At 52.9% G+C, this 13,499-nt stretch overlaps 2 protein-coding genes across 2 annotated transcripts; one reads left to right on the top strand and one right to left on the bottom strand.

Moving 5' to 3' along the window:
- Positions 1–8,357: 8,357 nt before the first annotated feature.
- Positions 8,358–8,705, bottom strand: J3458_021181 (uncharacterized protein; the record flags this gene model as incomplete). The annotated part of the gene is made up of 1 exon (XM_066122448.1): positions 8,358–8,705. One exon carries the CDS (start codon positions 8,703–8,705, stop codon positions 8,358–8,360), a length of 348 nt encoding a protein of 115 aa, XP_065972458.1.
- A 462-nt stretch (positions 8,706–9,167) lies between these two features.
- Positions 9,168–10,650, top strand: J3458_021180 (uncharacterized protein; the record flags this gene model as incomplete). Its single annotated transcript, XM_066122447.1, has 2 exons — positions 9,168–9,767; positions 9,880–10,650. 2 exons carry the CDS (start codon positions 9,168–9,170, stop codon positions 10,648–10,650), a joined length of 1,371 nt encoding a protein of 456 aa, XP_065972457.1.
- Positions 10,651–13,499: the final 2,849 nt, after the last annotated feature.

Below are 13,499 nucleotides of genomic sequence, written 5' to 3'. Positions count from 1 at the left end.
ATCCCCATGAGAAATGTATTGAATTGATAGCTTGCGCCGCCTAGGTATCTGATAACGCATGTACGAGGATGTCAGTTTGTCGCTAATGGCGTCGCCGCAGAGAGAAAGCAAATCACCTCCCATCTCTCTCCGCGAAACGAGAAGCAGAAAAAAAGCAAAGAGAGCCCGAATGTTTTTCGGACAAGACTCCAAGTAGGTGTTATGAAATCTCAATCGAAGCTCGAAGCCTTTAATGTGCAGTAGCTGTTAGACCCTCGACACCGGGTCGTACTTGCCGTCTGGACAACGTGCTTGGATTTTGGCACGAGTGGAAGGCGCTTCCCGTCCTGATGACTGCACTGTGCCGAAAGAGTAGAGTGGGGTTGTCTCGTCTGTGGGTGTAGCTCCAAGGAAACCTGCATGGAACAAACGTTGAACAAAGCAAGCATCACCCACCCTCGACACACAAACCGGGCACTCAGTGATAACAACGACCCATTTTCTGTAATGGCTGTTTGTGTGTGAAATTCCCGGGCTGGAACGTGAAGGTGCATGTATGTGGTGTTGGATCCGGCCAGTCAGGCTGCGAAACCTCATTCATACATATACATACGTACGATGCCAATCAATTCAAAGCAAAGGTTCGTCGAAGCCCGTGGTCCCGACTGTGACGAGTGCATACTAAGACATGGGCTGTATCGGTCGCCGTATTGTGTACCGCATCTTTTGGTGGTAGCAAGATGAGTGACGGGACGTCATAATACATTCGTCAACAAACGCCGACGGGGGAATGAACGTTTCGCAAGACACAGACGATGGTTTGTAGCGCTGGTTGCACCAACAACTACCAAATAGTAATCAGCAAGCGATACGAAGCTCTGACCACTCTCAAGTATGGATTATTTTGAAGGGCCTATGTACCATTCCGACTTATGCTAAACTACCTAGGTATGGCTGCACAAAGAAATTACAACAATCAATCCAGCATAACAAACGGGCGTCTGTCGAAGCTTGGCGAGAGACTTCTTCCAACGCGTTTCTATCAGGGAAAATGCACTTTGTGTCCTCACGGATATCTTCATGGGCAGCGTGTGTGGTCCTGCGTTGGACATAGCGGGTGAAGCCGATAGTTTGCAAGGCCAATCATAACATTTTTGGAATCGCAGCCGTTCGCGGTCTGGCCTGTCGCATGCGTTTCAGTGTTTTCCTGTTTGTTCTACCCCTGTCTGTGCCCCTTCGTGAGCCTTATCGTGCCGAAACATGCAAACTAGCGCAAAACGGCCATCAAGCGTGGGGATTACTCTCTAGCCCGATCAAATAAATGTTCTTACTTGATTTGCGGCTTCCGGCAGCCGACAGTCCTGGACGTGGAAACGTCATGCCATATCGGCTGTATCAGCAATGTCACATAGGGTGCTAATAGTGTTGTAGAGAGAACGCCATTTATCTTGGTCAAGTTCATTCTTCTCCTCAATCCACCCTTGCTCAGCTAACAAGATGCGGCCTAGGAGCGATTCTTTTTGTACCAAGCGGGGACTGTCCTTCGACCCGTCGTCGAACCATTGACGAAATCATGTTTCCCAATAGCTCAGCCGGAAGTGTTCTATGACACAAAGTGTTGTGTTGACAGGCGACAAATTGGACTGGTGGTGAGCCATACACTTGTATGAGGTACAAATGACTGGGATGAGTGCAGGGACATGGCGCGGCAAGGACGGGACGAGCCTTGTTGCGTTTGGCCGAAGCCGTGTTCAACGGCACCCCCTCCCTGGCTCCCGTGTTTGTACGCAATGTAACCCCGGCTGTTTAGGCACCGTTGGTTCAACCCGGCCGCTGCCGTGCTTGGTCTCTTACCATGCTCGTTGTATTGAAGCCGGAGTGGATAGAGTGGGTGGGAAGACACGCTTGCATACCTTCTCTTTACATTTGTTAACCTACCAGGCAACTAGCAGGGTGTAGGAGCAAGTCTTGCAGGTACAGCCGTCGCTCGTTCAGTCGACGGACGCTGCTCAGCTGATGGGTGTCAGCGAAACCATGCGAGATTGTCACGCTTTCTTTGAAAATTTGTTTAGTAAGTGCTTCGACCTCAGCCATACCGGCGACCGTTGCTCGTCAGCTCGTCAGCGGGGAGGAACATGAGCGTTTTGCATTCTCACTGGACGACAGTGCATAACCCTGCTTTCCAGCCAGACCAACCAGCGACCAAGTTTTGTATGCTCCCAGACGGTCGGAAAGCACTAAAAACTGACCCACAGAGTGGTTCATCACGCTTCCTTCTGCTACCTTGGTGGCGGCGACTGGGATGAGGACATGATCCACGGGAACACGAGTATGGCAGGAGAACACTGGCTGCCGTCGCTAGAGGCCATCGCAACCGAGGCATCGTTCCAAACCAGCTAATAAAAGTGGTTTGCAAATAGTTACCTCCGAAGCTCTTACATACATTTTTTGCATACAAAAGTTTCTGAACCAATGGCCGACATCTACAGCTGTGATGCGGCGGGTGGCTCCAAGGTTAGTTTGAGCATTGATTGTCTGGGCCAATGGACCCTAACAAAGCCACTAAGCTCCAAAAGCCAAGATTGGCATTTCTAGCAAAGAAACCTATACGAACCCGACGAGATTTCAGATGTCACCCTCTATTTATCGTTCTCAAAGCTCTGTATGTATGCCGATAGCACAGATCCGATTGAAGTTCTTACTCCTTCAATATATCCATCGCGCTAGTCACACGTCTAGGTCATCCACTTTGTGCTGTCTCCCGTCACTGCAGGAACAAGGCGGGTGTATCCCATGACCGATGAAGGCCAAACTTGAAGCCGGGAGGACGGATTACTCGAAGATTTCGCTTCGCAGAAGCATGAGTTGAATTTCCACACAACTTGGTCTAAGTTTTGAACTTGCATCACGTACCCTTCCTTCTGCAGTGGTACCCGAGTTCGGCTTAGACGATTCACATGCGTCACTCATGAGTGAGATACCAAAGCTGGCATTTGAGTATTTGGTGGTGCCTGAAAATAATCTTGGTCATTGAAGCACTCTCTTCGTCATTTTCGTCGACTTATGGGGAAGACCCGAAATCCAAAAAGATAGAGAGTATACAACATAACGCCTTCAGAAATGGTGTAGGGTCAGCGGCGTTGCCGGGCCGGGCCGTAGCATTTCTCGCCGAATTTCACCAAATGGACGCATTGTGAGTGGCCGATGGCGCAGTATTTTAGCTGTGAACCAAAGTTGGTGGATGGCCTGCAGCCACCGGGAATTCGTTAGCAATAACCAAAGTATTTGTTTGCCGAGTCCAATACAAGGGACGGGATAGCACCACTTCTACACAAATGTTAGCCTGCTTTCAAATGCTAACATGCCTAAACAGCTTCACGATGAGGACAAAGCCCGTCCACTGTGTATATATGGAGCATTTATTATTCATCCATCGATGATGACAATTACCCTTCCCTTACTTTGAGCACTTGGCACCTACCCTTGCCGCAAAATACAGTAATGAACAACCAGCGCCAGCGCAGGGCAACTGCAACATACCAGAAATGCGACAAACACAAGCTAAGAGCTGCAGGAGGACCCATCGCCATACACGCAGCACACTACTCGTGCATACTGCGGCCGCCTCTGCAGCCAACCCGCTCTCGGAACGGGGGCGGTCCTTCGGGACCCCAGAAGGACAGACCTTAGTTGCTTATTTATGGGCGACTATGTACGCTCCCTGGTCTTGGGGAAAAGGCAGAGCGGTGTTTCTCTCCCACCTTGCAATGAATCAAGGACGTCTTTCACAACATGCGGATTGTCTCCGACTTACCTTGAAAATGTGAGGCCCAGAATCACATATTACACCACGGCACACGCGTGTACAACATGTGGCAAAACGGAGGAGTAGGCGAGAGGCCAACTGTCGCAGGGCCAGAATTTAAAGCTATGGTTTCAGCGACGATGACGACAGCAAATACAGGAAACAACACGAGGGAGGACCATGACAAGGACGCCATAGCCATCGCTGTCTCCACGATTTTAAATATGGGGTTGTCGGTCCGAGCTGGATTCGGCGAACTGCCCGTGACACTTGTTGTATCCCGATTTGTCTCTCGGCTTGCCGGAGGCTTCTACATTTTGCAACCTATAATTGTTCTCTCTCCGACTATAGTACCCTATTGGAGGGTTCAGGTCTCGCCTGCCAAACTGTGAAGGCCGCACACCATCTCGGTGGGTTACCAACGAGTCCAAGTAGTAGGCATCAGTAACGCACGCAGTCCCTGACTTGCTTCCGCACACGACCACAGCCCACACGCCACGCACAACAGCACGACGCATCCACGCATCCATATCACACACACCCTGCCACGCATCAAGTCCCCTGTCATGAACCCAGCACCACGGCTGCACACCCCTTATCCACTGTTCTCGTGGCGTCTGGCACACTTCTTCTCATCGCCCGATTGTGGCTCGCTCGCTTGCGCCAGCAGGGCGTCTCCTCCTCCGTTTATTTGCATGGTGCTTCCGCGGCATGAGCGGGCCAGTTGTCTTTTTGTGGAGGAATCTCGGTGGAACGTGGTCAGGGTTTTGTAAGCGGGCAAGACGGGACACGTCTATTGCGGCATCAGCCGTGGGTACGGGATACGGCTGTCATTAATGGCCGTTGAGCATGTTCAGAAACGGCGGCGACAAGGAACCTGTTTTGCTTTGCTTACACCAACGAGGTGCATAACCGGTAGCCAACGAGCTGCTCCATCCGCCCTGTTGGGTCGCGGCTAATTTATGATGGTTCGCCATCGATTTCGTCACCAACAACCGTCCTTATCCTCATGGGAGCATGGAGAACCTCAACCTCCTTTGCCTTGGCACGCATCTCGCCCATCCGTCAAGCCAATGCCGGTGCCAGTGAGGGGCATGCGCATCATTCCCGCCCGTACAATTCGTGTCCTGCCTGTAGTAGTATCCCTCTGCTGCGATATTACTTGACCTGGATTGCTTGTACCCTGGTGCATACATAATAATACAGAACTTGTGGGCAATCATGGGACCCTGGTCCTTTTTACAATCAACAAGGAGGTGACGAGACATTTGCAAGAACAAACCAAAATGCAAATACATAAGGCGCGGAAAACAGGCCAAAGCCTCTTGAGAGGTCCTAGTGAGGATATAAGAGAGCGTTGACGTGGAAATTGTGCTTTAATCAGTTGCAATACCTTGCCCTTGCATATTTTCTCTCTCTTTTTTTTTTTAAAATAATTATTCTGACCTTGAAGATAGCCTGGCTCATGACCGAACAGCTTGCGGGTCTTTCCTCTGTTTATTGTCTGTTATTACTCGGGGCACTCCCTTTTCCGCGCACTGAGGGCGAAGGACTTCCAGGTTGTAGTGCTCGAGTGCCGTCTCCAAACATGTACTCCGTATGGAACTTGTATACAAGGCTTGTTGCGGAGTAGTCAGATACGACTGGACCGAATACATCGAGATTGAATGGTCTTCACCGCCCTTCAGAATCCTCGGCAGTCAGAAAGGCAATTTATGCGAACGCAAGCCTCTGCACCTCATGTCAAACGCAGCAATAAAACCATTGGCACCGGGTGTCGGGTCGTATCGCGCCGAACCTTGTTCCCCAATGCAAAAAGAGCCTCCGAACGCCTGCCCAGAAAATAACTAGACCATTTTATGCGATGAACCCCACAGATCAATGCACCGTATTCTGAGTGCGGCCGTCTTCAGCTTATGGGCATCGTATACGTGTGCGCGGGCACTGAAAACCTAAAGCGACGACCGACCGTGGTGGGCATGCATTCAATTGAATCATGGGTTTGGCCATACCGACGCACCTGCCGATGCGTTAGTATTTTGCTGGTTTGTTTTATTATTACGCTTTTCTAAAAATGATTTATTTGGAGGAGCGAGAAAAAGGAATCTGAGCCAGCCCCAACTGTCCGGAATTGCATTTGTCCGCGGGAGGGAGCTGGCGGACGGGCCGGTTCCCGTTTCCAAGCTTCATGGCTCTTCCCTCAACCGTCACCCTCTGCTCGGCAGAATCCATCGTCAGCGGATGGGGCTGGCTACCCTGATAGTCCAATGAATGGATGCGAAGCGAAACACAACTGAAGGAGAAGGCGGGGAATTGGGCAACAAAGCAAAGGGCACTTGAGCAAACCCCGAAAACGACAGACCAAACGGGACAAGAAGGGGGAAAATCTTTCCCTTCGTACTACACGACAACAGTGGGTGTTGGTAATAAGGCGAGTACACGCCCCTTCAATGTTGGCCCTTTGGAGGACCGGTTGGCTGGCGAGAAGTCCGGTTGCGGCTCGGCCCAACTTTGGAAGCCATCCAACCCGAACAGAGTAAGGAGTGCATACGTGGAGCAGTTGTCAAGTTCTGGTCAACTCTGCTGGATCTGAGCTCAGCGTCACATCACCATGACCGTTGGCTGTTCATGGGCCACCATAGGCTTGGCTGGAGGGACTCGGCGGCTCCAAGGCCTCAAAGACCTCAAGTGCTCGGGGGCTGGCGAGCGGGCTCAGGTTCCAAATGCTGCCATTAGGCTGCCCTAGACCCAACAAGCTCAGTTAGCCTCAATCTGGGCCCGAGCACTGGGAACGGCACGACGCCGGCCCATCCGCCCGTCACTACATTCCCGTCTTCTGGGTCTCCTGGGTTCCCATGCCGTGTCATTCCATGCGTCCCAAGGTTTTTTGCCATTTGCCTTGTCCACTCCGCGTCGACCGCCCACAGTCTGCCTCTCGTCTTCCCTGCATAACAGAAGCGTGAGCAGGCTGGGCTGCGGCCTAAGGTGGTCTTGGACCTTACCTTGGACCTCGCTCCTTGGCCCTTGAACCTTGAACCTGGAGCCAGCTAGGTCTCTAGTGACACGCCCTCCCTCTTCTGCCCGAGGCCCTGCCCATCCGTTTGGTTGCGCTGCCCCTCAGAAGCCGAATGCAAGGACGGAAACGCAGTCGCAACGCAGAAAATGGCAGGCGAGACGACTCATCGCCTCATTGCACAAGCCGGTAGGTACACCGATACGGCTGGCGCTGGGTAAACTGACTGGCAGACGGACAGAGACGCGAAACACCCACGGCCACGGCTATGGTTCCGCAACTACTCGGTCCGGGGCGCCATCACCAATTCCACTGTTCCAGATGCCACGGACCACGGGGCGCCCTCAGTCTTTTAGCGGTCTGGCCTCTGAATTGTCGTCGAGCCCCAACTGTTTCTGTAGGTTTCTGTCTGTTGGCCCTTCCAAAGTAGTAGACCGTGGACCGTACACTCGAGGACACCACCCAGTCAGGATTCGTCACTTGATCTCAGGCGCTTCAAGTTGCCACCACTGAAGAGTGACTGACAGGTCTACTGTGTAACTTTCCCCATTGGCCTAGAGACTAGGAAAGAAAGGCTTTGCTTGGAAGATGATGTCAGGGATATGCCATGTCGTCAGAAGCTTCACGGGGGCCAGTTATTATTGCCTTGCACCATCCTAACCTATTAAGCTGTTGGCTTGGGTATTAGAAGGAAGGAATGCGGATAAGAAAAAGAAAATAAAAAATAGGGCCACGGAACGGTCGTATGGCGAATTTCTTGTCTGGTCAGAGCTTCAGGGCCGCAGTCAGCACAGTGAGACGTCTCACAACACCGGGCTGGCCGGTGTCTATCGCCAGATGGCAATAATGAATGGCCTCAATACACACACTGGAGTCAAAGCCCAGCGTTGGAAGACAACGTCAGTGTCAAGCAGCTAGGTGTCAACCTTGTCGCGCCATTCAACCAATAGAGTTTTGTTTTCCAGGCGTGGACGCTGGTTCCCTACTCAAGTGTCTGGGCTTGCTGGTGGTGGTGGTAGTTGTCATTGCTGTGGCACCGAGCGCATTTTGAGCGCAGTCGACAGTCGACGGCCTGGACACCACCACAATGAGCAAGGTACCTAACCTACTCCGTAGGTGAAGTACAGTATACCGAGTGCCAAGTACATGTGTCCAGTCTTCATGTCTAGATGCACACCACCGTGCAAGATGACTAGACACACCCCCGCCCGGTTCCATCCCCAGCCCCAGTACGGAGGAGCAGCGACAACGGGAGCAAGGAGGCACGGAGACCAGCGAACAAGAAAGAGTTTGGTGCTCCGTCTCCATACTTGTACAAGCAACTTGCTGGCTGCTTCAGTTGCTCTCTCTCCTCTCTAATCTGACTGCGTCTAGTGTAGTCTACAAAACCACTTCATCGTGTGCTTTGCCTTGCCTCGCCTTTGACTCTCCTCTTGCCTCTGCCTAGCCTTCTTTCCCACTGCTCTGCGCATGCACCTCGCACCTTCCCGCACACCAGGCCTCACCCACCACACACCACGCACCACGTTCACACACACCACGCACCACACCACTCACCACTCACCACACACTTATTTCTCGCTCGGGTCCCAACCTGACTTCTCCTCCTCCACAACCATCCTCTTCACTCGCACTCGCACTCTCTCTCTCTCGCCCTCTGCTATCGTCGCAGATTCCTCTGGAGAGAGTGAGTGCATTCTCTCCATCGCCTATTGCTGGACTGGACACTGGATCCTGGATACCGGATACCGGACGCTGGGATACTAGTCTTGCATTTGCATCCCGATTTCGATCCGAGTACGCCGTAGTGTGTGCGGGCTCGACATCATCCCACAGCCTTGCCTTGTTGCCCGAGTTGGAGTAGGGGTTGGAGTTGGCCTTGCCCTTGCCCGTCGCGCCCGCTCGCATACAGTCAAATTCATCTGGCGTTGCATTTGAACGTTCGGCTTTTTGTTTCCAAATCAACTTCGATTGCCATCCAACGCTGGTGTTGTTGCCTCGAGGATTCCTTTCTGCCGTCTCCACGCAGCGCAACTCTGAGCCTCCGTCTGCCACTCCGCCATCACAACAGACCCGCACTTGGCGTCTTTGCGCGCGACTTGTTCCATCAAGGAAATATTTCCAGGTCGACCTCTTTTCTCCTTTTCACCGTCAAAGAGGAATTCAAGACTCGGCGTCAACTACTCTCTTAGTTGCGCCGGCTGTTAACTAATACCCCCCGGTCTGGTCTGTTTTGCGCCCAATAACCTGTAATGCACCAGCGGCACGTCATCATTTGCCCACCTGTCTAGAAAGGAGAAGCTTGATCCATCTTGGCCTTCTGCCCCGACAGAGGCCAACTCCGTGCCTCGGCCTTTGGAACGGCATAGCATGGCCGACGACCGCTACCGCCAGGACCGTCCTCAGCAGAATCGCCCAGAGGATCAGCCATCGCAGCTCTCTCGCCAACCCCCTCCTCCTCCGACAGACAAGCCTCGCGCATCGTCAGACTCTTCTCGACCAAGCATGGCCGCATCCGTTACTCTTCCGTCTATTCATGACCCGCGCTCCAGCAGCTATGGCGCTCCTGCTCCCCCCTCCGGTGGACGAGGCTATCCCCACGATCCTCGTTTCGCCTCGCCAAACGCAGTAAACGGCTACCCACCACCACCAGCCGGCCAGCAGCCACCAGCTGCGTACCTGCCGCCAATGCAGTCTCAGGATCCAAGAGGCTCTTCCTATCCCCATCCGGAGCACAGAGGGCCGTACTATGATGACCGCAGAGGGCCACCTCACCCCGACGCCGCCTATGGCCAAGACGCCTATTTCTATCGAGGACCTCCTGGCGCTCCTCCAAACGGTTATCCAAGACCACATCCTGGCGCATATGGCTCAGAGTATGCTCAGCCGGGCAATGCGCCGCCCCAAATGGCCCAGGCCGCCCCCCGGCAGCGGACTTCCATTGCTTGCAGGTACTGCAGAAAACGCAAGGTTTGTTCTCTAGCTCCAGCACGCCTAAGAACATAATTGGCATTCTTGTTCTTCCCTTCGATACCCTACTTATCGACTGGTCTATCCGCTTGCTGACACATAAATTTTTAAGATTCGATGCAGCGGCTATCAGAGTGCCCCAGGCGGAAAGTGTCAAAATTGTGCCCGCATGAATCAAGAGTGCATCTTTCAACCGGTTTCTTCTTCAAGCTCTACAGCATTTATTCCCGTCTCTGCAGTACCAGGTGGCGTTCCTCCTGGTACCCAGCTTTTTGGAGCCTACGGCCAACCTTTGGCACCTAATTCGGTACCATCTGCTCATCACTACGCTGCTACCGGTGGCCCGCCCCCGCCCCCTCCTGCCGCCGCTGGGAATTTTTATCAGCCGATGCAATCTCCAACTGATTCATTCTCATCATATGGAGACCAGAGAGGAGATGACCAAGTAGTAGGGCGGCGACGACGTCGAACACCAGAAGAACAAGAGGAAGGATATCGCCTCCCTCCCCCCCGAAACACTATGCCCGACGACGATCCTCGCAGAAGGTCTCCTGCTGAAGCCTCAAGCAATGGGAGTCCCGGAGGACTTGGACATCTCCCGTATCAGGGCAGCGGCCCTAGGCAAAGTCCCCGAAATCCATCTTTGCCACAGCCACCGGCAACTGCGGGTCACGGTGCCGTTGCTCCTGGAGGTCACTCGCCAGGTCAGAACGGCTCCAGCGGAGCTTCAACGCCATCGCAAGCTCAGCGCCAACCCCAGCAGGCTTCTTCTTCTGTGATGAGTCTGAGCAATCTTGTTGATAAAAACGACATCGATAAGGGAATGATTGATCGTCTCAACCGGCCTCGAGACGTCAAGGGATCGCCACCAGGTGCGTCCTGACGGGACACGTCTCATTAAAAAAAGCATCGGCGCTTCTACTTATATGGGCGACGGAGCGAAAAGGCGGGGGTTTTTCGGTGGTCGAAAGCTTGGAATGGCCCAAGTCTGCCATCTGGGGATTTCTATGGAGCTGGGGGGTTTTTTCTTGAAGAAAAAGCAAAGCTGAAACCAGAAAAAAACTACAAAAATTAGGTTGACACTGCCGGACAGTTGGTCAATTTGTGCGCACGTTTTTTCCCGAATGGCTGCGTCGACTAGCTTTTCGACAATTCCAGCCATTCATCTCGTTGACGAGATGATATGAACGCGCACATCAAATTAACGATTTTGGAGAACAAACTCTGGGGGCTGTGGTTTTGCAACGATAAAAGGTCGGCGGAACCCAAATTAGAACAACCATTGGTTTGGCAACAAACACTTGACTTTCTTGTCTCTTTTTTTCTCGCTTACATTATTTGCTATTTTTTGCCCGCTCGGTGTTGTACCCGCGGCTCAATTCCCCAGTCGTTTCCATGTTCTTTACGTCTTTACCTGTTTCTTTGCCCTCCCATAGTCTTGCACGCATGTGTGTTTTCTCACTCTTGTCGGCGGCATTGATAGGGCCCGAAGCAGTTCAGACCCTCTCCTTCATGGCGGCAAGTAACAAAAGGTAATTGGGGGCGGGATAACTCAAGGGTGGCTTCACTATTGTTTCTGCATATGCTGTAATGGATAGGCTTGGCTCTATTTATCTTCGCTGTGTTTTTTCGTTTCATGTTAGTAAGAAGACGGATATGCCTCGCGGCACCAAACGTTTTGGCTTTTTTTGCTAATTTGATATTCTCTCGTTTCTGGTTTGTCCCCCTTTTTATTGCGACTGGCTCGATTACAATGTCTACTTAAAAATCAAGGGAGGATTGGTCGGTCTTGTTTTGTCTACAGACAGTTAGGGTACCCCGTCGCGCAAGCGATCTAAGCGTGTTCTCGCTGGTGTTCAATTGGCGTGTGGATGGGCATTGCTGCCTCGTTCATGGGGCAGGAGACATACACTATTTACGTCTTAGCAATACAGAATGCTAATTCATGATGAAAAATTTTTTTTTCGCCTCAGGTCATCACGTCCGGTGCCTTGTCAGAATAGTTCGACGCATACATGACATACATGGAACAACCTTGCATTGATCAAATCTTGACAACATGACTTTACGGAGCCGACACCAAGAGAAGGCGCCTTGGGAGGCGCCAGCATCGTGTATGGGGCGTTGGTTCATTTGAAAGACCGGAAGGGAGGGGATATGCGGCCTCCTCGGGGGCCCATCCGAGCAAGCCAACAAACGTCTGAAGGGTCTGATGCCCCGCACCGACTTTTGTTCAGGTGGCCTTGGACATAGTTCTGAACAGAAGGCCGATATCGACGAGGTGGGTGGTCTAGCCATTGCTCCATGGGATTCGTACTTTTGGCATACACTTGACACGAGATGATTACAGGCACATCATCGAGAACGATTTATTGCTCGAGTACTCCAGGCCCGCAGTAACTAACCACTACGGCCCCGTCATCCTTTTCGCCCCTGAGTTCACGATTCGTCTGTGGGTAAGTGTGCGGAGCCCGCATGGGCGTGGTTCGGAACGAGTAGGAGTGGAGGGGGATTCAAACCCGTGTCACGGGACAGATGCGTGCGGCTTCATGGCAGAGGAGTGGTTCAACGAGTCGAGCAAGTTTGGATATGGTGTCGGCAGACGGTCGGGACTGAGGACCCTGATCCTGGCAGTTTGCCCAGTTGCCTAGGGCCAACCCAGTCTGCCTCTTACATCTGTGTGTTCACGCAGGCTAGTACTAGTGTGGTCTGGTGACGGCCAGTCGAATTTACGCCACTTCCCTGTCTTTCCCATGGGAGTGGGAGAGATGGTGCGCCTCCAACGGTCTGGCAAGTATCATACCATGCGGCCCAGTCCAATAATCTTGCAACAAGACCGGCAGAGTAAATTTGGCAACGACTCTCGGACCTGGCAATGCAATGAATCCAGTGCTGGGGTGCGGCAGGTAAGGGGGGGTTTAAAGGACGTGGACAAGTGGACTGTGGCTGTTGCTCACGGAAAGAGCGAGGTCGTTCAACTGCTAAATAACTACCCGGGTTCTGGATCGGGGGGTTGAGCAGGAGGGGCAAGTATCAATGTATCGATGGCCACCGTCACTCCCAGACTCGGAACTGGCGCGCACACGAAGCTGTTGACGAAACGATGGGACAAGAGTTAGGAAACGAATTCAGCTCAGCACAGAGGACGGGGAGGGTATCGTCGGCCATCACCAAGGGGGGTTATGCTATTCTGCAGTATTGCTCAACCATCATGTCGAAACGTACTCCAAGCCAAGCGCAGGCGACGATCTGTCCATGGCAGACAAGAGGGGAGATTCACCACTGGCGATGCCGGCCGAAGGGAATATTGAAATCAGCGGACTCGGAAAACGAGGGCAAGAGCAAGCAACAGACGGCAGACCTTCACCCCTCACGGGCCTCGCTCACACCGCCCGTGTCAGCATTCGCGGGCTAGGAAGGGCCGTACAGGGCCGTACGGGAGCGGTGCGGGCAGATAGAAGTGGCGGTCATTCTCCAATTTTGCCCTCTTTTTCCGTGAACGCGCTCTTTTGCGCTGCTGCGAGTTTGCGCGACGGGCCTTTGCTCCCGTCCGTTGGGACAGGCGAAAAGAGCCCACTTGACCCAGCCCAGTTCCAAGCAAACGGCAGTGCCGTGCATGGGACGCTGCCGGATGACAAGGACGAGCTCGCAAGTGTGGTTGGCTCCCAGGAGCGGAGCCTGGCTTGCTCACGGTGCCGGGATGAAAGGGGGGGGTTCTTGGAGGCGGTAGAG

This window comes from Metarhizium acridum, assembly GCF_019434415.1.
Source record: "Metarhizium acridum strain ARSEF 324 chromosome Unknown scaffold_578, whole genome shotgun sequence".
NCBI lineage: Eukaryota > Fungi > Ascomycota > Sordariomycetes > Hypocreales > Clavicipitaceae > Metarhizium > Metarhizium acridum.
Note: the sequence above shows the minus strand (reverse complement) of the source record. Positions and strands in the feature narration are given on the sequence as shown.